General features: G+C 35.5%; 1 protein-coding gene across 2 annotated transcripts; it reads right to left on the bottom strand.

Moving 5' to 3' along the window:
* Positions 1-1,226: 1,226 nt before the first annotated feature.
* Positions 1,227-20,791, bottom strand: LOC110452915 (dipeptidase 1-like). 2 transcript variants are annotated; one of them, XM_021501669.1, is made up of 11 exons: positions 20,684-20,791; positions 17,796-18,056; positions 17,054-17,234; positions 16,326-16,458; positions 15,828-15,978; positions 13,557-13,620; positions 12,733-12,909; positions 9,411-9,507; positions 8,048-8,123; positions 5,453-5,588; positions 1,227-3,933 (listed from the first exon to the last, which is right to left on the bottom strand). In XM_021501669.1, the coding sequence occupies exons 2-11, from the start codon at positions 18,026-18,028 to the stop codon at positions 3,841-3,843; spliced, it is 1,341 nt and encodes a 446-aa protein (XP_021357344.1). In that variant the 5' UTR covers positions 18,029-18,056; positions 20,684-20,791; the 3' UTR covers positions 1,227-3,840. The 2 variants fall into 2 exon arrangements, with proteins under 2 accessions (XP_021357344.1, XP_021357345.1); XM_021501670.1 differs by lacking the exon at positions 20,684-20,791 and adding an exon at positions 20,447-20,489.
* Positions 20,792-23,006: the final 2,215 nt, after the last annotated feature.

The raw sequence follows: 23,006 nt of genomic DNA on the forward strand, positions 1-23,006 counted from the left end.
CTGAGGTCTGAACCTCTGTATCTGCTAATGGATGTTGTTGTTACCACGTTAATAACGTTGAATCGGCACTGAATAACCAACCTCGTTATTTGGAATTAATCAAACAACTTTCGGACAATAATGGTCATGTGTATTCCAAACCTAATGACAAACAACGTGATTTAAGTCACGATCGTTTACCTTCCTTTCATCAGCATTAGCATGCCTGATACCCTTGCTTATTGTGATTAGCATGGAAATTTAATTTGCTACTCCAGAACATGTTCTAAATATCATAATGTTCTGAATAGATGCACAAGGTCTTCTTCTTTTATATTACCCATCAACTATATCTGATTTATGTCTGTCATGCTTTAAATATGTTTTTTCTTGTCTAGCTGGATAATGACACAATCCATCATGATGGATGCCGCATGTGTGATGCAGGATATCTTTCCCTTCAAAATATAATAATTTCGGTTCAAGGTTCATGATATTTTTTAAGTCCGTTATTTTTTCTCTCACCTCACTTCCTGGTGTTTTATCCTGAAAACATTGCGCCATAGACATACTATTTTTCTGTAATTTCAAAGCAAAATTTTTGAATGGTCACAATTAGTAAAACTGCTTCAACATCTTTCTTTGAATTGAAAGAATTATTGATGCAGTATTTGCCACTTTGCTGATTTAATTATTGACATATTTCATAAGTACTGAATGCTGTTTGTTTAACATTGTATTATGGGAAAGAGTTGGAAGCAAACATTAGGCTTTGGTGAGTTCTTACATCCAATGATAAATTAGATTCTAAATTAGTATCTGCTGTAGCAAGAACGGTAGCATTGGAAGTGTCTTTCATTATATCTAAAAGGGGCCTTGGATCCGATTGTAGAGATCGAAGCCAAGAAGTTTTTGTTAAAATCGAATTTATATATAAAAATGTTCTTCTATTGTAAATAACTATTTTCTCTTTGAAATGGACAGTTATCTCAGAGTAATGGGGAAACTTTACCGATAAAATTGAGGAGTTCGATGGTCACATGTCTCAATGTAAATGTACAGGTAGAATCAATACCTGAAAAAATCCACACACTTTGGTTTGAACTACAATAGTATAAATTTATGAAGCAAGACATACATATATACAATTTTAACAGATGCGATTATCAAACTATACGAAACTTAAAATCTGGAACGAACAGATTTCATTTCATTTAAAAACAAATAAAAACAACTCAACAAACGTGATATTAGTAAAAAATATATTTATACGTCAAACAGATAAATTGCTTACACCATGTTTAGCAATAAGTTTATTTGACACATTGCTTAGTTCATTTTATAGCTGCTGTTATTCCAACATTTTACACTTCGATGTGTATAGCAGCATGTCATACGTTCCGATTTTTTTTGCGATATTATGATAGAAATAAAATCAAAGCCCCAAAAATACCAAACTGCAATCTGTGTAATGCTAAAAATTGGATTTTTTCCCGTAATGATACAAATCAAGTCAAACATCTAAAAGGAATCCTGAATGAATATCAATAAAAATGACATCATTAGATATTCATCAGTTATTTTTATTTGCTCTTGTCGGTATACTGATAAGGACGTATATGAATTATACTAAAATACCACTCATACTTACACTAAGAAGAAGATTGTTGAAATGAATTATGCCCATTAAATTCACAACAAACTTATGTAAACTAGGCATAAGCACTCGGATCAAAGTCATTCTACTGTATTAATACAAAACCAAAATTTTTTTTTCCTAAACAAAACTTTTTGCCATTTCCCATCTGCACTACCTATCAAAAGTATGCGCTGATGTGCTAGTAAAAGGTGTTGTTTTAGTAAATATAATAGTACTCGTTCGAAATAACGTCTATTGGTGGCTTGCTGTCCTATATATACGATCTTCGAAATTGATCTATTGTCATCCTATTAATGTTAATGATGACACGATAGGATAAAAAGAATATCTTATTTCTTCCTCGCTGATATACTACGCTTATAAAGTGGGGTGTCAAATGATACATTATAACTAAATGAATATTTTAAAGCAGATTTGTTTTGAATGAATTTTATAATTAGCATACTATATAGAAGAAATATTTATTTAAGATACATTGTACATACAACAAAAGTTGGGATATGATTTAATTGTATACTTTAATTGACCCTCTGCATATAAATGGAATAGTATGAATAATTACATAAAATCACCAGGCAATAGATTTTCATGAAACACATTTACATCAGTTAATAACAAATTCTCACACAATGACACTTTAACGTATAGGAATATATATCTTATAAAACTCGAGAAGTTAAATTTAAGAATATGAAATAATGTTCCATGTTATAATCTCGTATAGAAAGGAAGGTTGTCGAAGAGTATCCTCATGAACATACACACTAAAACTGAGGTATAAAGTAAAGTAGTTATAATACTATTACCGTGAATCTATGTTACATGGTCAATTGAACTCATATACACGTGCAAATTAATTTGGTCCGATTATTAGATCAACTAAACGCTAAGAAAATTAGCGAACATTTTTGGTACATTTTACATTACTGATGTGAATTTTTTTTTAACGATTTATATGCCTGCAAACTACATTCCCATTAACATCAACCACTATAGGTTATTCCAGTACGACCAAACAATAATAATACATAATATATGGAAACCAACCGAAAGTGAAATATTTTATAATTAGTTTGATCAAATAATCATCATGTATCTTCTCCCATTACTGTTATTAACTGTTAACACATCCCGTAAATAGATATCCTTGTTTTATATAGTGCTTACACTTAAGAATTTAATCACTCAAACAAATAGATACTTGTTAAAGATTTTTAAAATTGACATAAGAACATGAGTTTATGTCATGAAACATATTACTTTGTTTTTATTATTATCTTTTTCTTTCGCATGAATACCATTGACAACGTCACATAAAAAAAATGTTATAACAGATACATGTACAAGATAATTGGGTTAGTTATGACTGTTATGACACTGCATGAACATGTTTCGTAAAAAATCCTTATCTAAAATTTTCAGTTTCTTCAGATGAAGGAAAGAGGTACTAATTGCATGGACCTTTCTTTCATTTAAATTTAATAAATTATGTAAAGGGTTACTGAATTGGGTCTCTTTCATTTGACATTATTTTCATAATGCATGTCCTTCAATTTTCATCCAATATTTTTTCGGGATCATATTATATATAGGAAACAAAACAATCTTACAATGAATATCCGAAATACATTCATGCAATAATCAAATTAAATATGAAATAATGTAGTTTATTTTTTATTTCCATTTTTCTAGTGTTTATGCTTTATAATCGTCTCAAAAGAACGTTTTAAACATTAATATAATACACAACAAAAACTTTACTGGATTTCATGATAATTTTTTCATTTTTGCTCTCTCTAACATAAATATTTTATTTTGGGAAGTAGGTCCACAATCATCAATAAGAGAAATGAGTACATTTTCACTAAGTGACAATAAGACGACTTAGCTTTGTTTGGCGAGCACCGGGCTAGGCTCCAGAATTTAGCTCGGTACAAGCTCTTGTCATTCAACTGAATTCTTTGATTTATTAACGAGTCTAATGTGTTCTACGACTTACAAGCACACTTAAGAATGTACATGTAGATGTTTTGCATAATGATGGATTGCATATATATTTCACTATTTGAGTTTTAGAAGAAGGGAAAATATATCTCTATTTTTGTCGTATTTTTTAACATGATAACCGTTTGTGAAACGCTTTTGAAATGAGTGCAATAAGGACGCACAGGAAATATTGACGAGGTCGGCATTAGTGGTTCCTAGAAACTTGTTGTGCAGTTATGAAGCGTTATGTAGTCGGCTGGATTGATGATGTCCTCATGTGGGTTATCATTACTCTTGTTATCTCTCACCTGCAAGAAAAGTTTAATTTTGAAAAAAACGTTTTATCATATTAAATCCTTCGGAATGATACAATATCAATACAAATAGGTCTTAATGTTTAAACGTCATGATCTTATCTGTTGAGGACCTGCTTTGGATCTGGATTGGATTGATACGGATTTGGTAGTTTCGAATATTCATTTCTCGGGACTGACTTTCATATCGTGAAATCATTCATAGGTAGCTAAAAAACAGAAAAATAAAAGAGATAAGTCTCGCTCTAATGGCAAAATGGGAAATTGACAACTAAAAGTTGTTCAAAGACGTCGTGTATTAGTTTACCATTCATAAAAACATAACATATTCTTGACCGGATATTTTGTTGTTTCTTGCATTTATAAATATAAAACATTTTTTCGAAAATGAAATTATTTAAACATCCTGATGATAGGACATCTCGACCTGGTTTTAAGGGAAAATATTCTGTAACACTTTCAAAGCAAATAATTGCACACAAACTCCATTATGTAGAAATTTCTACCGTGTATAGTAAGTATGAAAGCCCGAACAATTAACATCTATTTTAAAGGCGAACTTAAATTCCCGAAATGGCCATGTTTCAAACATGATTTGCAAACGTTTCCGGAGTACCATGGATAAACGTTAATCAAGATCAACGCCGAATATAGATACAGAGTACTTTGGAAACAAAAGTGATGATGATCCTGTCGTTATTTGTAATACGTTTAGCTCTCAATTTATAACCATCTAATAAGGGACTGATTTTTTCCCCTCCGCTATGAAAGCGTAGGCCCCTTGTACATGATTTATTGGAATGAAGATACCAAATGGGTATTCCTTCTACTCGGAAGACCCCCCTCCCCCCCAAAAAACTGAAACCTCCAAATTTCAATCCATTAAAGACCCCAGAAATTTGGACCCTAGAATTGTATTCCGTTTTGAATATCCCAAACGGTGGTTTTGTATAAACTGAAAGTGTGAGACCATTGAGTTTTTAGCGTTATGATGACTCCAAAATGGAAAAGGTTAATATATTCCAACACAATAAAGACACAGAACGGTTGAGACCCAAAAGAATTGGTACCAGTACATTTTTTATTGAATCGAAGAGCTAGAAAACGTCAGACCTTTAAAGTTTTCTTCCGCTCTTAAGACATGAAACAGCAGTCAGTTACATGTCACGTACCATTTCTACAACAATGAAGACCCCCATCATTAAATTACCTCACACTGTTTACCGTTCGAAATTACCCTTACCTTTCTACCGCCGTTAAGTCGTTATAGTTTGGAGTCTTCATAGCGGTTTACACGAAAGGAAGTCGTCATAGACACATTACATTTTCACCAGTCTACAGACTCCAAAATAACGTGAAAACAGTTGTTACTGTTTAAGGACACAGAAAGAGTAAGACCTGCAGATCTTTATAGTTCAGAAGAGTACATAATGATGATACCTCTTTTATACCACCCAGAAGGCCCCAAAAAGTAAATAATCTGTCATCTGATCCAAATTTGAGTATTCCTTACCTGTTCAACCGCTCGGAAGACCCGGAGGAAGTTCAAGCCGGCCAGTTTCTGAAGATCTTCAATCGACCATTTTCGCCTGTGGAGTTCGGCAAATATCACGGGGTAAGTCGAAACATCCTCTAGCTCCAAGGGCATGCTTAAATAGAAAACATGTGTAGGCCTACTTCACAATGTGACATTCTCGTTTATCCGAGTCATCAGTTATATCCCTTGACGTCTCCCTGTAAGAGTTATTTCTCTGTCACCACTCCGTCCATTCTCACTTGCCTCCCTCTCACCAAAATGAAAGAGTTACCTCCCCTTGCGTCACTCATTGTCACACAGTATTATACTAAAGTAATAAGCGGATGACCAAACAATAGCCGGTGAAAATTTGAGTTTGCACATGAAAAAGTATGCTTTCCAATACAAGTATTAAAGAAAAATAACGAATTTTAACAATTTTGTTGATTAGAAAAAAAGTAATTAGTGTTTTTATATACCTACATATATAGTATACAATATAATACGGCCAACAATAAAGCATGACTGTCTATTAATAAAAAAAAAACGCAGATAATAAAAAAAAAGGTAATTCAAATAAAAAATAAATAAAAAATATAGATATAAAACGCACAAAAATCCTTCCAAAAGTTTCCAAAAGAAAAGAAATAAGAAACATTATTTTTATTCAAACACACTACTCCTGCCACAAATCACCAAAATTAGTTATGTTTCTTACGAGTTACCTGTATGAATGATGAAACAAACAAACACAGATGATATACGGTACGAAAACATAGATGACTCTGCATCATACATTTGTTTTGTCCTTCAAGGACTCATCGGTGATACTCGAGGCTTAAAAGTTTGGAATCCTATTTGGTCTCAACTATTCCTGAAACAGAAGGGGAGGTACAACACTCCCTTGATTTTATAAATTTTAACATTTTTAGAAGAAGAAAAAAGTAGAAAAAAATGTCAGTTTGCTTAAGCAAAATGTAACTAAATAAGGGTACAGTGTACCTCTCAAGATGAACGTTTCTCCTATGCAATACTTGTTGCCTGTGCTTTACGCCCTAGTAATAGCTATGGTCATTTAAGAACGTGCCAGGTTTTATGGTGGAGGAATAACGGAGTACCCTGAAAAACACCACCGACCAGCACCAATGCAAGTACCTGGAGACCGCCCCAAGAAGGACTCAAACCCGCGACTCAATGGTAAAGAGCTAGTGGTCCTAGACGGTCAGACGCCGTAACCACTCGGCCATAGCGCCCAATTATGTATGTTCTAGTTAGAAGGTTACTGCATGATTTCTGGTCAATCTGGACTTATTACACTCTACTCTATCTGGTGTAATACCAAAGTTTAAACATCAAACATAGCGCCTCTTGGAGTATGTTTGAACGGAACTGTGTTGCATACCCTAATAAATGTTAAAATGATGCATTTCAAACCTTACATTTACGTTATATTACATTCACTTTCATTATTTGAAATTAAGAAAATATAGGGTTTTTTTCACGTAAAAACGCAATACACCTTCCTAAAATACCCATTATTTGAACAGCCTTTTTCGCAGGAAAGATGATACGTTGTCAATGGTGACGAAATACACAGTTGGGCAAAAAACAAATAGTTCCTCTTTGCTTATTTCTAATCATTTGATTTACATTACAGCATGTTTAACAAGCATTGATTATCTTTAAAATTGACAGAAGATCTTAATTTGAAACAACATTACTCTGTAAAATACTTCAGTTACAAAGTTACAAGAAGGCAGCTGACCAATAAATAACGGTTGTGCAGCGGCTAAGCCCATTAAGACACGATACGGTTGCAACGTCAACAAGATGGTTGAATGGAAATTAAAAGTGCATCCGTGAAATGTGAAGCTTCCAAAGAAACCAGACGACGATTTAAAAAACGCTGTTGAATGAATTCTTTTGTCAACCGACGAGCCAGGATGACTTGATATGCTCCGCCACTTGCAACGTACACTAATGTAAAGATGTTTTTTTCTGTTCTGTTGAAAAGTACGTCGTTGACCCGACATAAACATGATGTACATTGATTAAAAACCACAGTCATTCAACACCCTTATTTAATTTAACAGTCTGATTTTCTTGTTGATCAGTTCATAGTTGTTAAAAAAAAAATAAGTAGTTGATAAAAAAAAAAAATGTTTTTGGTGAGGGGGGCGTTTTGACTGTGTTAACATAGTGAGGTCAAAGGTCATATAACGGTACAATGTGGTACTGTTAAAAATGCTTGCACTCAATGCTATTCTATATGGTGTAAAGTCTCTTTTACAATGTATTTGATTGATATTAAATTGATCTATTTATAGGGATATGTTGTCGTGTAAATGATATTATATATATATAGTATTGTATTGTTACCTTATGAATCGTACCTGTTTCAAAGTAATTGTTCTGTATCATTCGGCAATAGGCACTAATACCTATGAAAACAGTCGTTATATTGTTATAATACTGCGTTTTGTCTTCCTTAATTTACTATTAACAATTTACTTAAATGTTACTATATTGTGGTGTATTCGTATGTACTATATCACATCATAGTGTATTTACTATATATAGTATTATACTCACAAGGGCACACCATCGTAGTCAGCGCCTATAGCCACGTAGTCGACGCCTATTAGATTCTTCACGTAATCGATGTGGTCTGTAAAAAATATATATACCATACTTAAGGGATTTTTTTTATATATTTCCTGTGAACAATCAGAACGAAACTATATCTACAAATTCTCTGCCTCTATAGCTTTAGTAAACTAAACAGTCAGCAACCTTCATAATTATGTGGATTTATTACACCAGTAAACCGTCAGATCTAGAGATCATCAATTTCATGAAACCCGATATCTTCACTGAAGTGAAAGTTTACGAAATATGCTACCTTGCGCTGATATACGGTTTATATATCGACCAATCACAACATTGTATTCTATTTACTGCTTTGAAGAAGTGTTTGTTTTCGTACATACTTGGTACACATGTATGCTCAGTTATTAGTATATTTACATTGGTTTACACTTTGTTTTATTCAAATTTTGTTTGACAATACATCGAAGTACGTGTTTTTATTCCGTCTTTGCGTATAGCAGAGTTATCTTCTCTTGGGAGCAGGGATTGATTGTTGCGTCACTTGTTTGTGAGAGTAACGTCATCAATTTTTGAGAAAACGACGTAATTTCCCCGCACAAACCAATGACGTAACAATCAATACCTGCTCCCAAGAGAAGATAACTCTGCAATACGCAAAGACGGAATAGAACAGAAAAGGAAACAAAAACAAGTGTTGTGACACTTATGTAAATTTGCTACCCGCTTAATAATGAACTTTTCAACACTAGCTACAGGAATGAAGTAATACAATGTATATACACAACAGAACAATAACGGGAGTAGGGGAGGGGGTAATGGATTGGTATGCAGTGGAAACCAGGAATGAATAACATATCAATATACATATGATCATCAGATGGTAATATCATATTGCTATTTATCATATTCAAATTAGTGGTGCGTGTAGAAATACCCTTTTATGCAAATCGATTCGGATAAAAGAGGAAAACAGAAGAATTGCGCTGAGAAACTCTTTCAAATTCCACTTTAATGCAATTGTATTACGGTATGATATGAAAGTCACTTTTCTTTCGGCTCCTCTACTTTGGTTAGAATTTTTATTTAGCTCTATTTCAAACAAAGCAGGAGCAGAGCATACATTTTTAGTAACATATTCTAGTTGAAGCAATACTTTACAACATTAATCAATAAAATAAATGCATAAAAAATAGATAAAAAAAAATAGATTGCGTGTATTCTGTACGTAAAGTATACCACTGCTTTATTTAAGGTCGTGGTCTTTTTTTATCTCCCGTTTGGTTGGTGTTTATAAAGATCGAGAGTTATTTATGAGCTGACCTTTGACCCTCATAATGAAATTTACCTGCTACTTGTGCTACTGTTGTTGTGTTTGCGTGGTCTGCATCACAGTTGATAAAACCAGTGTAGAAATTTATCATTATGACACCCTTGTTTTGTTTCTGAAAAAAACAACATTTTACTGGAATGTACTTCATATGATAATTGATTTCTGCGTTGTATATAAACTATCAACTCATTAAATATGATAATATCTTACCTGCTGATTCCTTATCTCAGTCCATGTACTTCACCGAAAAGGTGTACGTTATCAAACTATGTTTCATCGAGAGCACGTGGATAAAAGAAAATCTTACCAGCCAAACGATGCATCTCGCCTAGTAAACAATAATCTAACCAAATAAGCAATTATCTTACCAGCTAGACAATCATATTACCAGCTAAAATGTATCTTACCAGCTAGACAATTATCTTACCAGCTAGACCATCATCTTCCCAGCTAGACAATTATCTTACCAGCTAGACCATCATCTTCCCAGCTAGACAATTATATTACCAGCTAGACAATCATCTTCCCAGCTAGACAAGCATCTTACCAGCTAGACACGCATCTTCCCAGCTAGACAATTATCTTAACAGCTAGACAAACATCTTCCCAGCTAGACAATTATCTTACCAGATCAGTAACATATTTCATCAGTCAAACAATTATCTCTCCAGCTGAACGATTATCATACCAGCTTTACAATAATCATACTTGCACAATTATCATACTAGTACTAGCTTAACCATGGTCTTATTAGCTAATGAGTAACCATACCAGCTCAACAATATTCTCACCAGCGAAACCATTATATTACCAGCAAACGATCTATCTATCTGAGTTATAGAGAATAAAACATGCCTTTTTTCTATATCGCACCCAGTATCAACCCGAGACTGCAATATCAGCCCGAGGGCTAAAGGCCAGAGGGCTGATATTGGGCAAGGGTCTGTTTATTACATACTTACACAAAAAAGCTACTATCTTATGATTTATTTTTCTTTTGAAACATTGAAAAACGAAACAAAATCCAAAAGGGGTGTGATACAGGTTTTGCGGGCTGATACGGAGAGGGCTGATACGGGTTTTGGGGTGTGATACGACGGGGGCTGATACGGGTTTTGGGGTGTGATATGGCGAGGGCTGATATGGGTTAGAGTAATTATGTCGTATCGCATATACAAAAAACCCGTATTTATTAGTAAGTATGTAATAAATCATCTTATCAGCTAAGCAACTATCTTGCCAATAAACAATTATCTTCCTAACTGAAAAATTATCTCAACAAGTAAACAATTCATTTTCCATATGAGCAATATATCTTACTTGCTAAACAAGTATCTTACGAGCTAAACATGTATCATACAAGCTTAACAATTATCTCACCAATTTAAAAATAACCTTACCTAACGATTATCTAATATATGAAATATAAACTTTATTTATTTTACAACAATTATGAAACAAGTTATTTGAACTTACATTAATCACTCTTGTTGGACCGGATGTTAGCGCGTGGGGGTCTAAGCGTGGGAGGAAACCGGAGTACCCGGAGATAACCCATCTGGTCGGGCAGGTGACCCCAACCTTTTAACGTCCGATCGGGGAGTCGAACCCCGGCCGCATTGGTGGAAGGCAAGTGCGCTATCCACTGCACGACCCGACCATCCACTGCACCACCCGACCACCCCAGACCCGACTATCTTATAATCTAGGCAATCTTATATAATTACCAGCTAAAGAATTATCATGCAAGAAAACAATTATCTTATCATAAAAAAACAGTTATCATATAATTTTAATAATTATCTCTGGAGCGAGCTAAAAAGTAAATTAATGTAATGTCCAGTTGATTAAGTATATTATACTGGATCGCACTACTTCGTGCATCTGGTTTCTGACACTCTTAACATTCTTAAACTTAAGAAAATGTCTTTAAATTATATTCTCTCTATATATGAAAGCATCTCTGGGATAACAATACTTCTTTTACTTAATAAGAGCGCAGCTCTTCTTGCGCCGAAGGCAATTGAAGTCATGGTAACGTCGAAATACTATGCTTCCAAAATCCTCCGCCACGGAAGTAGCTAGTATAGAGTTACCGCGGTCCTATTTTTACGATACTGTCTAGCTTTGCTACACATTCTCAAAAATATCCCTTTTTTTGATTTTTTTTTCTGTGTTTATGTAAATTCATGACATTAAAAATGATAGAAACTGAAGCTTCTTTCAAATTTTCAGTCTTTTCTTCTCTCCACCCAAACCGGAAGTATATAGTAACTACCAAACCAAGACGGAAATCCGGATGTGTTTGGGCTATTGTGATTCTCTTTTTACACGATTTAGAGGGATCAGGCAAAGTATATCATGTCGAAAAATAAAATTGGAATTTAATCACCAATATACTTAATTTTATAATAACAGATAATAACAGTTACATTTGATAAACAATACATCTTCAAATATGAACTCCCTCTACAAGGGCCTCACTCTTTCCGCAACATTACGCTGAGGCCATAGACGGGGCAATTAAATGCAACAGTACCAAATGCAATTTGTGTTTTCTCTTGAACTGCATAATTCATTCAAAAGTTTTTCTTTACTTATTATTAATTTTACATCTATCGCTAAAAAAACGAATAAATAGATAATATTTTAAACAATGTTAGTTAGAAAATAAAATTGAAAAAAACGGCATTTAGACGCTTCTCTCGTTTCAGGCAATGCCTGTTTTCAAAATGAATGATTTTGTCTAGCAACAGATTCAAGTATATTATAAAAAAAAACAATTACAGGTAAATTTTGTATGTATTAAAATGGGTAATGTAATGATTAAAAAAATATAGTATACTATCGAAACAAATGTACGAGCTGCGCTCTCTCCAGGCCATGCCTGAGTTTTATTATTAATCGTTCTTTTTTAGCGCAGATGGAACGCAAAATTTCTCAATGTGGAAGAAAACCGGAGTATCCAGAGATAACACATGTGGCCCCGGTTATACACGTAGTCCAATGCCTATTGATGTCCGAGCAGGGAATCGAACCCTAGTCGTCTTGGTGAAAGGCGAGAGCGCTACAAACTGCGCCACACGACCATCCTATGTGTATTCCGTCTTTGCGTATTGCAGAGTTATCTTCTCATGGGAGCAGGTATTGATTGTTACGTGATAGGTTTGTGCGAGAAAATTACGACGTTTTCTCAAAAATTGATGACGTTACTCTCACAAACAAGTGACGTAACAATCAAAACCTGCTCCCAAGAGAAGATAACTCTGCAATACGCAAAGACGGAATAGTCTTTATACTATATATTTATTTATTGAGACATTATCTCGTAGCTTACCAGCTTTAGGAGGACGTCATCCTGGACGTTCCTGTAATGGTTACAAAGCGCGAAGGCGGACGAGTGACTGAAGATTACGGGTGCTACCGATGCCTGCATGGCGTCAAGCATGGTTTGATAAGACACGTGTGACAAGTCTATGATCATTCCCAGTCTGTTCATTTCACGGACCACAATCTACAACAATTAGGTGTTACGAAAATTAGATTCATTTGAATCCAGTTAATGGAAAAAAATATCCGGATATTTTAAACTCAATATAAAATATACAGTTAGGGAATTTTCGTGGTGAAAATGATGTGATATGCACCTGAAAAAAGTGTATTAACAGAGGCGAAACCGAGGTTAATATACTTTTTTCAAGATTAAAATTTCGGCAATTATGCCCTCAGACAAAGCGTGTTAAAATTCCGCGTTAAACAACAACAAAGATTAAAATGGTATAATCATGCGTGAGGGCATTGTAGAAACAAATCTTTAAAAACCATCGGTAAAGCAATTTCAACAATCATCAATCAAATATATGCTTAAAGTTATCCATCAAAATGCAATGACAATGCAAATGCTACAGTACAATTATTTCTTTCAACAACCATCTGTCAAATACCCATGAAAAAATTCTTAATGTTTGTCCATGGTAATAAGAGCTATTAGAACCTACGCTGATTTTCTTTGCATTTTGTTTGCATTATTTTTTTAATTGTCCGAAATAACATTTCTATTATTCAAGCCAATCGATTAAACTTTTGCGCTACGGTTTCAACCATTACTTAGGTGATACATTTCGTTCTTCCATTCGGAAGATTAACAGATTCGGACCTTACCCTTCCGAAGTCTGTGAGACCTTTAGATATCCCACCATTTATGTCCGCCTTGTAGTTATCCGCCCTGAAAAATACAGCCTAGTATTACAAGGGCAGATATTAATATTATATCAAAGTCTCTACAGTTTGTAACACCCAACACCGGCAAATATTAAGCTTGTGGAAATATGAAATTAACAACAGTACCGCACCAAATTTTCTCAATGACTTATCTGTGACCTTACTTAATATTTTTTTAAATTGGTGTAGCAATACCGTTTTATATCCGTTCTATAAAGAGGTTATTTATGAAAGTAAGACTGTAGCTGTTTTTGATGTGTATGAATACATAGCCTGAGCACTACTGCTATGATTGCGTGACTACGCGTTCAAAAAGTAGTTCTTAAAAATCGACGCTTATTTTATATGATTATCCTATTCATCTGAATATTATTTCTCTTCTTAAAACAAATGAATAAGATATGATAGCTTTGTATTTTGATTTATGTGAGAAACAGCGCTTGGCGTCAGTTGTTCCTCTAGATCTGTTGCTGTTCTAGTTATTGACCCCGGCTCCCCGATAAAAACGGGGAATTTTGAATTGTGGGGAAAAGAATAAATCCCAGTTTCATTTCTGATATAGAAACGAAATTATAAGCAATAAACTGCATTACATGTGGCATACTTTCTAGTTTCGGTGTAGCATGTGTCGCAGACAAACTTCTCGCGGTATGACACTGCGCACCATTCAGTTTGTCGGCATCAATATAGCATAGTTATATAAGTAGGCCTGCAACGTCGGTGCAGACAATTTCTTAAGTGTTCTACGAAATTCTTAATAGTTACGACACCTTACTTTTGTTTTTAACCTATAATTCCTTTTCCATCTACCATCGAGCTCCTGAATAGTCTGGATAACACAAATAAAAACTTTTTTTTTTTTTTAATTTGAGCTACGCAATATCGACATCAAAAGGTCCTCGAAGGTGCTTTGTTTGGTTTGGTCCTCGAAGGTGCTTTGTCTGGCTTGGTCCTCGAAGGTGCTTTTTTAGGTTTGGTCCTCGAAGGCGCTTTGTCTGGTTTGGTCCTCGAAGGAGCTTTGTTAGGTTTGGTCCTCTAAGGTGCTTTGTTAGGTATGGTCCTCGAAGGTGCTTGGTTTGGTTTGGTCCTCGAAGGAGCTTTGTTAGGTTTGGTCCTCGAAGGTGCATTGTCTGGTTTGGTCCTCGAAGGGGAATTGTTAGGTTTGGTCCTCAAAGGTGCTTTGTTAGGTTTGGACCTCGAAGGTGCTTTGTTAGATTTGGTCCTCGAAGGTGCATTGTCTGGTTTGGTCCTCGAAGGTTCTTTGTTAGGTTTGGTCCTCTAAGGTGCTTTGTTAGGTATGGTCCTCGAAGGTGCTTCGTCTGCTTTGGTCCTCGAAGGTGATTTGTTAGGTTTGGTCCTCTAAGGTGCTTTGTTAGGTTTGGACCTCGAAGGTGCTTTGTCTGGCTTGGTCCTCGAAGGGGCTTTGTCTGGTTTGGTCCTCGAAGGCGCTTTGTTAGGTTTGGTCCTCGAAGGAGCTTTGTTAGGTTTGGTCCTCTAAGGTGCTTTGTTAGGTATGGTCCTCGAAGGTGCTTGGTTTGGTTTGGTCCTCGAATGTGCTTTGTTAGGTTTGGTCCTCGAAGGTGCTTTGTTAGGTTTGGTCCTCGCAACCTTAACTTATTACATAGTCGCCCAAGAAACAGAGCTGATGTTCGTGTAAGCTCTTGTCTTAACACCTTTGAGATCTTTGGGAATAAACTGTGCACTACATGCTAGCGTGACAAAGCTATACGCAAACAAACGCCTCCTTATATCACCTCTTCCGTGGAATCTCGTAGTTAGATCATTAGAAATAATTTTTAATGCTGCTAATACGATACCTTTGAATAAAAAGTCAGATATTGCTTGACCAAGATTAAATAAGACTGTTCTAAAGATTATTGGCTCGTCTGAACGGTTTCATGTGTATACTTTTCGTTTCTAAATAAGCAATATTTACCCTGTATTGTAACCATTGCGTTATACTATTTGTTATGTTATGATTGTAATTAACTAGGAATCTTGGGTCTAATTACATCGCTTTGTTTTAGATAAAATATGTTGAAATCGAAACCGACAAATTATGGAAAACACACGTAAAAATTCGGAAGTTTTATCTGATCATCTTTCAGTCTTCAACGTCGCTCTCGTCCTTAAATCTAATGTATTCAATGAATCAATGAAAAACGCAATACCAGAGAAAATAAATCACGTGACAGCTACGTCATCACTTACCAGTCAGTGTCACAGCTGTGGGTCAAGGTCATATACCTGACACCGATCATGTAGTACATACGGAGATTACCGAGAGAGTTTCCGATCATGTGACCGCCTTCTAGACCGATAAGACTGGCAATTTTATCGTTTGCAAATGTCGTCTCAATATCTGTAAAATAAAATTAATCAACATTGTTACGTGATATTTCGTATTTCATTTCAAACACAAAAATAAGGCGCAGAAATATTCTGTACATTAAATACAGGCTTTAAGGTGAATTATTTTGGGTAATGTTGTTAACATATATATCGCCGATATGATCAAAAGGTATAACATAGTTTAAGTACTTGAACAGATATTTTTTCTTCGGTGTGATTTTGGCCGTTGGCCACTGATTTCAATGGAAAACATGGTACGTGTGTGCTACATCTCCCCACTTTACAAGATATTTACTGGTACAGTGTACATGTGTTGTTGGTATCGACCATTTTATGGGTCACATGGTCAACCCTTACCAGATGCAGACAAAGCCAGTTGGAAGGTCTCTGGATATTTGGCGGTAAACTTGTGGATTACGTCAACCTGGTCAAATCCCTGTCGTACTGCATCCTTAAATGTAGCAGCGCACGAGACGAACGCCGCCCACCACTGAAAGAAAAAGAGTTCCGAGAACTGTTTACTAAAAAAAGAGATAGTATAGCAGTTCCAATGAATAGTGAAAGTAGTACTACGATGCCTATCCAGGGGTTACGCTCACTTTCGCTCTCTGCGCCCCTGGAATATGCCATAGCAAAATCGAAGGCTCAGCGTGCAGCACTTTGAAGATGAGACGAGAAGACTAGTTTGATCCTTTAATGTACATCAAAAGAATTGTCAGGCTTTGAAGTCGGGCGTCTCTCCTTTGTAATCTTTAAAGGACAGGTATCAGCCTAGCGATAGGTCAGGGTTTTTTTTTACCTGAGACCAATCAAATAGCTATCTTCGTGCCTTCAATGTTGCTATGACATATTCCAGGGGTGCAGAGACCGAAAGTGAGCGTAACCCCTGGATATCGAGGATGTTGCATATGTACATGTAGCTTAGGGGCTTGTTTGTCTAAGATGTCCAATACCAAAGACCGATTGCGATGAAGTACAATGTAGTTAAGTTAGGTAAAACCTAATTTGATACACAAAGATCGACGTTTTACCTTCAGAATAGCTTAGTTGCTCCGGTAATCAGTGAAACATGTTTTAATACTTACCTGTGCACCGACTTCTCCCGCCCTGAGCCTCGGAATGTCTGTCTGAGGAGGCAAAACTGGAAAGGCGCTATCGGTCATGGGGGTGCCTGCTGGCCACTGCGTTCGTGTATCCTCGTTGAGCATGACAGAATAGGCCTTATTTTTAGCATACTGACGGTACTGCCACGGAAGGTCATTATGGCTGCACAGGAAAGACACATACAACGTACGTATATTGTATACAGTACACACAAAATACAATATACGTATATTGATTAACATACAACAAACATATACAGTATAAAATACAATGTACACATAAAATGTTACATGCAATAGAAATATATAATATAAACATACAATGTAAACATTCTATATATATACATATATATATACTTCAACATATAACCACACTTACTTTAACATAAAATGTACAAATATTAAAAGAATACCATGTTTACATGAAGAGGTTCATAAATATACATGTACAGTACAATATACAAAACTATCAAATAAGACATAATGCTGCTTCCTTGTTTATTTTTTTCTCTATGTTTTATTTTAGGTAATGCTACTAAATTGAGTTCTTCTTATACACAGTAAATGCTGTCATTTGTGTGAAAAACGTGCAATTCTCCCTAAAATGACATTTGCAAATATTTAGATAGGCACATATGATTATATCAAAGTTTAAATAAGGTTTTTTCCAAGATCGTTAAATTGGCAACATAATATAACACGGAAAAAAAATACAGGAACATACCCGTCAATCAATACGTTCGTTTGCAAAAACGTTTTAGCGAAAGCAAGGTCGGGGTCGTGTATTGGTACTGCTGGCGCTGCTCGTCTAGACAAGGGAATGCCCACAGCAAGTCCAATAACTAGGGCTAACCCACCCACTATCACCAAACCGAGGACCAACTTGTCACGATTGCTTCCCTTTTTGAACGCCAGTTCCGACGACGTCAGACCATGTGTAGATCCCCCTGTCGACATTTTGAAGTGACGTCACGTATTCTAGACCCTAAAATATAACGTGTAAGCACATTCTCAGAGACTGCAGACCCCGTATTGTATTATTAGTATTTTTTGACAAAAAACAACTTAGGATATTTGTATTGTTGTCACATTGTCATTTAAGGATTGAATCTTGCTTTGGTCGATTTCATGGGGTGACGCATTGATTTGGTCTTGAAACAAAGGACTAGGTCATTACCTCCCTTATCAGGACTTTTGAATAAGTTGTTATATTCGTTATCTGGAATAAATGAAGTATGCAAATATGAAAAATCAAATTCATCCGACAACTGGTTAAGTAGATATGGCATTACAAAGAGAGACATAAACCCCCATTTTCATAATTAAATACGTGAAATTCGTCTGTTGTGCGCTATTTGGTTCAAAATTGGCAATTTTTATGGAAGTCATCTAGACAATTTTAATCGTTTTAAAGACTTCGCGTGCAACAAGCAAATAAATATTTGACATGCTTAAACATTGTCACATCAGTGTTCATTTGCAGCAGGGATTTTTTGTTTGTCACATGCGGATCCGGAGGCTTTCATTTCTGCATGTAAACTGTCCAAACACACCATATTTTGGCTATTTCTACATAGCAACGTAATTTCGTTACGTCGCTATGGTAGGGCATCTACGCATGCGCATGCAAAAAAAAATATGCACCAAGAAAGAGAGCTCCAATTAGCCAAAATGATGTTTATAACAAAAGTTGGTAAATAAATTCATGTTGAATTTTTTAATCTTTATGAGGCCAAAAATGACCAATAACGCCCCGAGTCCTTTAATAAACTGAAAGGTATTTGGTATGTTGAAAAATACTTAAAAAAGAAGTAAATCATTAATGTATAACCAGATCGTTTGGTAACAAATTATCTTCTAGTTGTACTGATCAAGTAGATCAATAGGTTAGAGCGACCGTCCTGTGATCGGAGGCCCAGGGTTCGAATCCCTGTCAGGCCCAACTCTTTTAACACAGTTATTCAAACACATTTTTGCATATTTAATCTTCAAAATTGTATTATGAAAAAAATCCACGAAGTATGAGTTTCTTTTCAGAGGTTTTTCTTTAATCTATTGTAATACGGGTTAAAAAGTTTCCAATTCACAGTTAAAGGTTTTTAATGTACAAGGGGGTTACTTAAATTTAAGCTTATGCGGGCCAACTTGTACTGGGTTATTGACCTCGACACATTCCACGCAACACACTTCGCCGGGACTCAGATCACAGATGTAAGGTGCTTCTTATGTAATAAAGTTAAATCCGGAGCGCGTGGAACCGAACACCTTTGTACCCACCTATCTTTACAGTACAATTGGAGCAGACAGTAATTTGATATGATACTAAACATCTATTCATTGAGGTATGTGTCAAGGCTGTTCGCTTCGTTTTGGAACATGTACATGTATATACATGTACATGTATATCGAGCTACTTTAGCTGATTATTAGGTGATTAATATAAACTTTCAAAAAAATCGATAATGTTAAGATATTTTTACTCTGTTTTCATCTATATCTGCAGATCAGCAAAGGACATGGGCTCATTAACAAAAAGAAATGCAAAATAAATTAAAAAAAACCAGCAAATTACAATTACTCACTTAAAAAATTGTTTGGGAACTTAATTTGAAGCCACTAAAACAAGGGAAATCAGTCAGAAAAAAAAAACAAAAAACAAAAAACAAAAAAAAAACTGGGGGCTTCGAAATCCTCATTTAAGGTGTGACAGTGAGCCCTACGTATGTGCAAGCGACAATAAATGGCTTACAAATTGCCAGAAGCCACGCTAGGCCTATATTTTCATACATGTAGTAGGCCAAACCGGTTATATTATACAAATAGTTTTGAGTTAAGCGGGCGTATTATATTACCCCGATGCACACTGAAAGGGTGATGTACGTTTGATTCTATCTTCGCGTTTATACATGTATCTGTGATCGCACTTGTCACATTTAATGTCTACAACAAGTACATAGGGAATCAAAACAAGCAAAACTACATTGTACTTGACGAATCCGCAAAATACAAGGTCACAATTATTGAAAGTTTGGTCAACTTAACGATATAAGATAAAATATTGAAATCAAAATTAAAATTTAGAAATTAAAAAGTAAAATTATCATTAAAGAAATAACCTTCATAGCATAATGATAAGTATATTATTTACAAATTTTAAAACATTTCTAAGATAAAATCACATTTTGAATATTTTCGTTAACAACGTGTTAAGCTTATCAAGCTTCGAAAAACCCTGTCCAGGTGATACGAAACTAAATGCAGATTAATTCAAATTAAAGCTCTTTTATGAAGCGAATGATGTATACATTTGTACGAATAAGTTCATCATCTTTTGCATTGCAAATTCTAACATTGATAAGGAACACATCTACATACCTATGATGGTACAATGTTAATGTGGTGTGTTGCAGTGTTGTGAAGTGGTAACGCTAAAACCAATGAACACAGTGACATATACATATAGGTATATCTATTCTTCCAGGCCTCCAACCCCGAGAGGCAAAATGCAGAAATATGTCACAGCAAAAATGGCTTTGCACGGACGGATAAAAATGTTATGATGAAAATAGACGTACAGATATAAAAAAAAATATCTAGAAAACTAGTACATACCTTGTAGTGCGTACGTAGTACAATTTCTGATAAAACACTGTTCTTGTCTAGGCAAAGGTATGGAAAGCTGTTAGCAACGCACGACCGCTTACGGGAGTGACAACTTATATAGGCATATACATGGGAATTGATAATGCGTGACCGTTAGTGTTCTCAATGCATGGCCTCAAATGGGAGTTTTGACAATACATGGCCTCAAATGGGAGTTTTCACAATGCATGGCCTCAAATGGGAGTTTTCACAATGCATGGCCTCAAATGGGAGTTTTCAAAATACATTGCCTCAAATGTGTGTTTGAACAATACATTGCCCCAAATGTGTGATTTCACAATACATTGCTTCACATGTGTGTTTTCATAGTACGGTTTACCAGGCCTCAAATGTATGATTTCACAATACATTGCTTCACATGTGTGTTTTCATAGTACGGTTTACCAGGCCTCAAATGTGTGATTTTCTCAATACATTTCCTCTTGTGTGTGTTTTCTGTAATTGGTATTTCCATAAGTGTATTACCTCGTATGTGTGATTTTCAATGTATTTCCTCTAATATGTGTTATTTCAATGTATTATTGCCCGATGGGTACTTTTTCAAACTGTTGCTTTTAATGAGCGTTTCTTTGATCTATTTTCTTCGGTGTGGTTATTTTCGCAAGTTGCGCCCCCTACTGGGTTTCAGAATGTTGGTACATACTTTCTTTATTTGCCAGACGACATCTTGACGAGCGCAAAATGTGGTACATCAAACGTGTCCTCTTCCAGTCGACGTGCTAGTGGAAATATTCATGTAACTCGAGTTGATTAAATATTAAAAAATAGATAAACATGATAGCAAACCACTACGAGATGAAACCATTGATATAAAGCTCATAATTTTGAAATAAAATATTATTTTACACATGATTTTCTTTTCAATATTTATGACGTCACAATGAAAGTACACATAAAGTGTGACGTCATAACCTTTCACGTCAAGGGACAAAAGACACGAGTAATCATATCGACCAATACAAGTACTTCAACAAACCCGTCCATTATATGTGGTATAAAGAAACGTAGTTTTATTCAAACACTAACACGTGTTTTTGTGTGTACCTAATTCACGTAGACTGTCGAAACATGTTTCCATACTTCTTTGTAATGTTAACTGATGCGGAACCACATTCATTCACTTTAAACCCGGCCAGTTTTGTGCCGGGTTGTCGGCAGTTTTATTATACATATAATGCATCGTCGTTCGCTCAATATTCAGAGACGATGGTGCGTAGTTCGTAAACACTTTTTGAAAATAGTTCAAGGACTTCATTGAATCGCATTTAGGGCCGATAGGATGTCTCCTGTCAGGGCAGGAAAGATTCACAGAGACAAAGTGGTGCTATAATATCGTTTTTCAAGGGGGGGGGGGGGGGGGGGGAGGCATTTTACGGATTCTATTAATTAAAGGTAGAAGCTATATTACAAACTGAAGAATTTGTGTTTTTTTTCAGCTCGTCAGACTGAGATATATGCCTCATGAGACATTTCTGGTCTATTTGTGTCGAACACTGTTTCACCCTTTGCCCTAGATCCATATGTTCTTCACCTTTCCATGTATGTCACAAAGTCAGGTCAGTAAAAAGGTTGCTTAACTTACCGGTTGAACTACTAGCTAAATATGAGTGCGGTCATCCGACACCAGTTTAATAACCTATCTGATATACCCAAGGAATTAAATGTCAATATTCGTTTCGCGGACAAAACTTAGTTTAGTTATCCTTTTACGTATACATAAGGTAGATTGCTTAGTTCTTTCCCGAAAGGCAGAACAAGAAATGAAAATTTGTCGTATGTGCTTCATCAAATGTTATATTCTCCTCAAAAATACTGGATCATCAGCAATGGCATTAAAGACAGAAAATGGGCTAGTGTGGGATGTAACGTGCCCGAAGTAGAGAGTACGAGGAACAGAGGAACGCGACACGATCCGACAAGGATCCCCACATGACTCACCAAAACATGTTTTGTAAACTTAATTTTCCGCCATGACTATAACTTTGATAACTCATTTCTGACGAGAAAACCAAACTTTAAGGGACATTCATGAAACAAAATAGATATGATTTTATAATATCCTCGACACTCCAGGAGTTACTCTTAGTTTCTCTATAGCCCAAGAAATTGTTCTGATATACATGTATACAAGGGGTCTTGTTGTTGGGAGAGGAGCTCACATCGCCGACATTCCAGGGCTTACACTAACAATCTCTGTGCCCCAGGAGATTGTCCTGATATACATGTATATGAGGGATCTGGTTGGGAAAGGAGCTCGCATCTCGACATCCCC

Source organism: Mizuhopecten yessoensis, unplaced genomic scaffold (genome assembly GCF_002113885.1).
Source record: "Mizuhopecten yessoensis strain PY_sf001 unplaced genomic scaffold, ASM211388v2 scaffold6971, whole genome shotgun sequence".
Taxonomy (NCBI): domain Eukaryota; kingdom Metazoa; phylum Mollusca; class Bivalvia; order Pectinida; family Pectinidae; genus Mizuhopecten; species Mizuhopecten yessoensis.

What these genes read in the sequence shown, in the direction of transcription:
- LOC110452915 (XM_021501669.1), bottom strand. Translation starts at nt 18,028, where the DNA reads ATGTCGACAGGGGGATCTACACATGGTCTGACGTCGTCGGAACTGGCG. An exon ending in CGGGAGAAGTCGGTGCACAG is followed by an intron (nt 16,459 to 17,053) that starts GTAAGTATTAAA and finishes TTTTTCTTTCAG; the next exon opens with TGGTGGGCGGCGTTCGTCTC. An exon ending in TCTTCCGAGCGGTTGAACAG is followed by an intron (nt 3,934 to 5,452) that starts GTAAGGAATACT and finishes CTTTTCTTGCAG; the next exon opens with GTGAGAGATAACAAGAGTAA.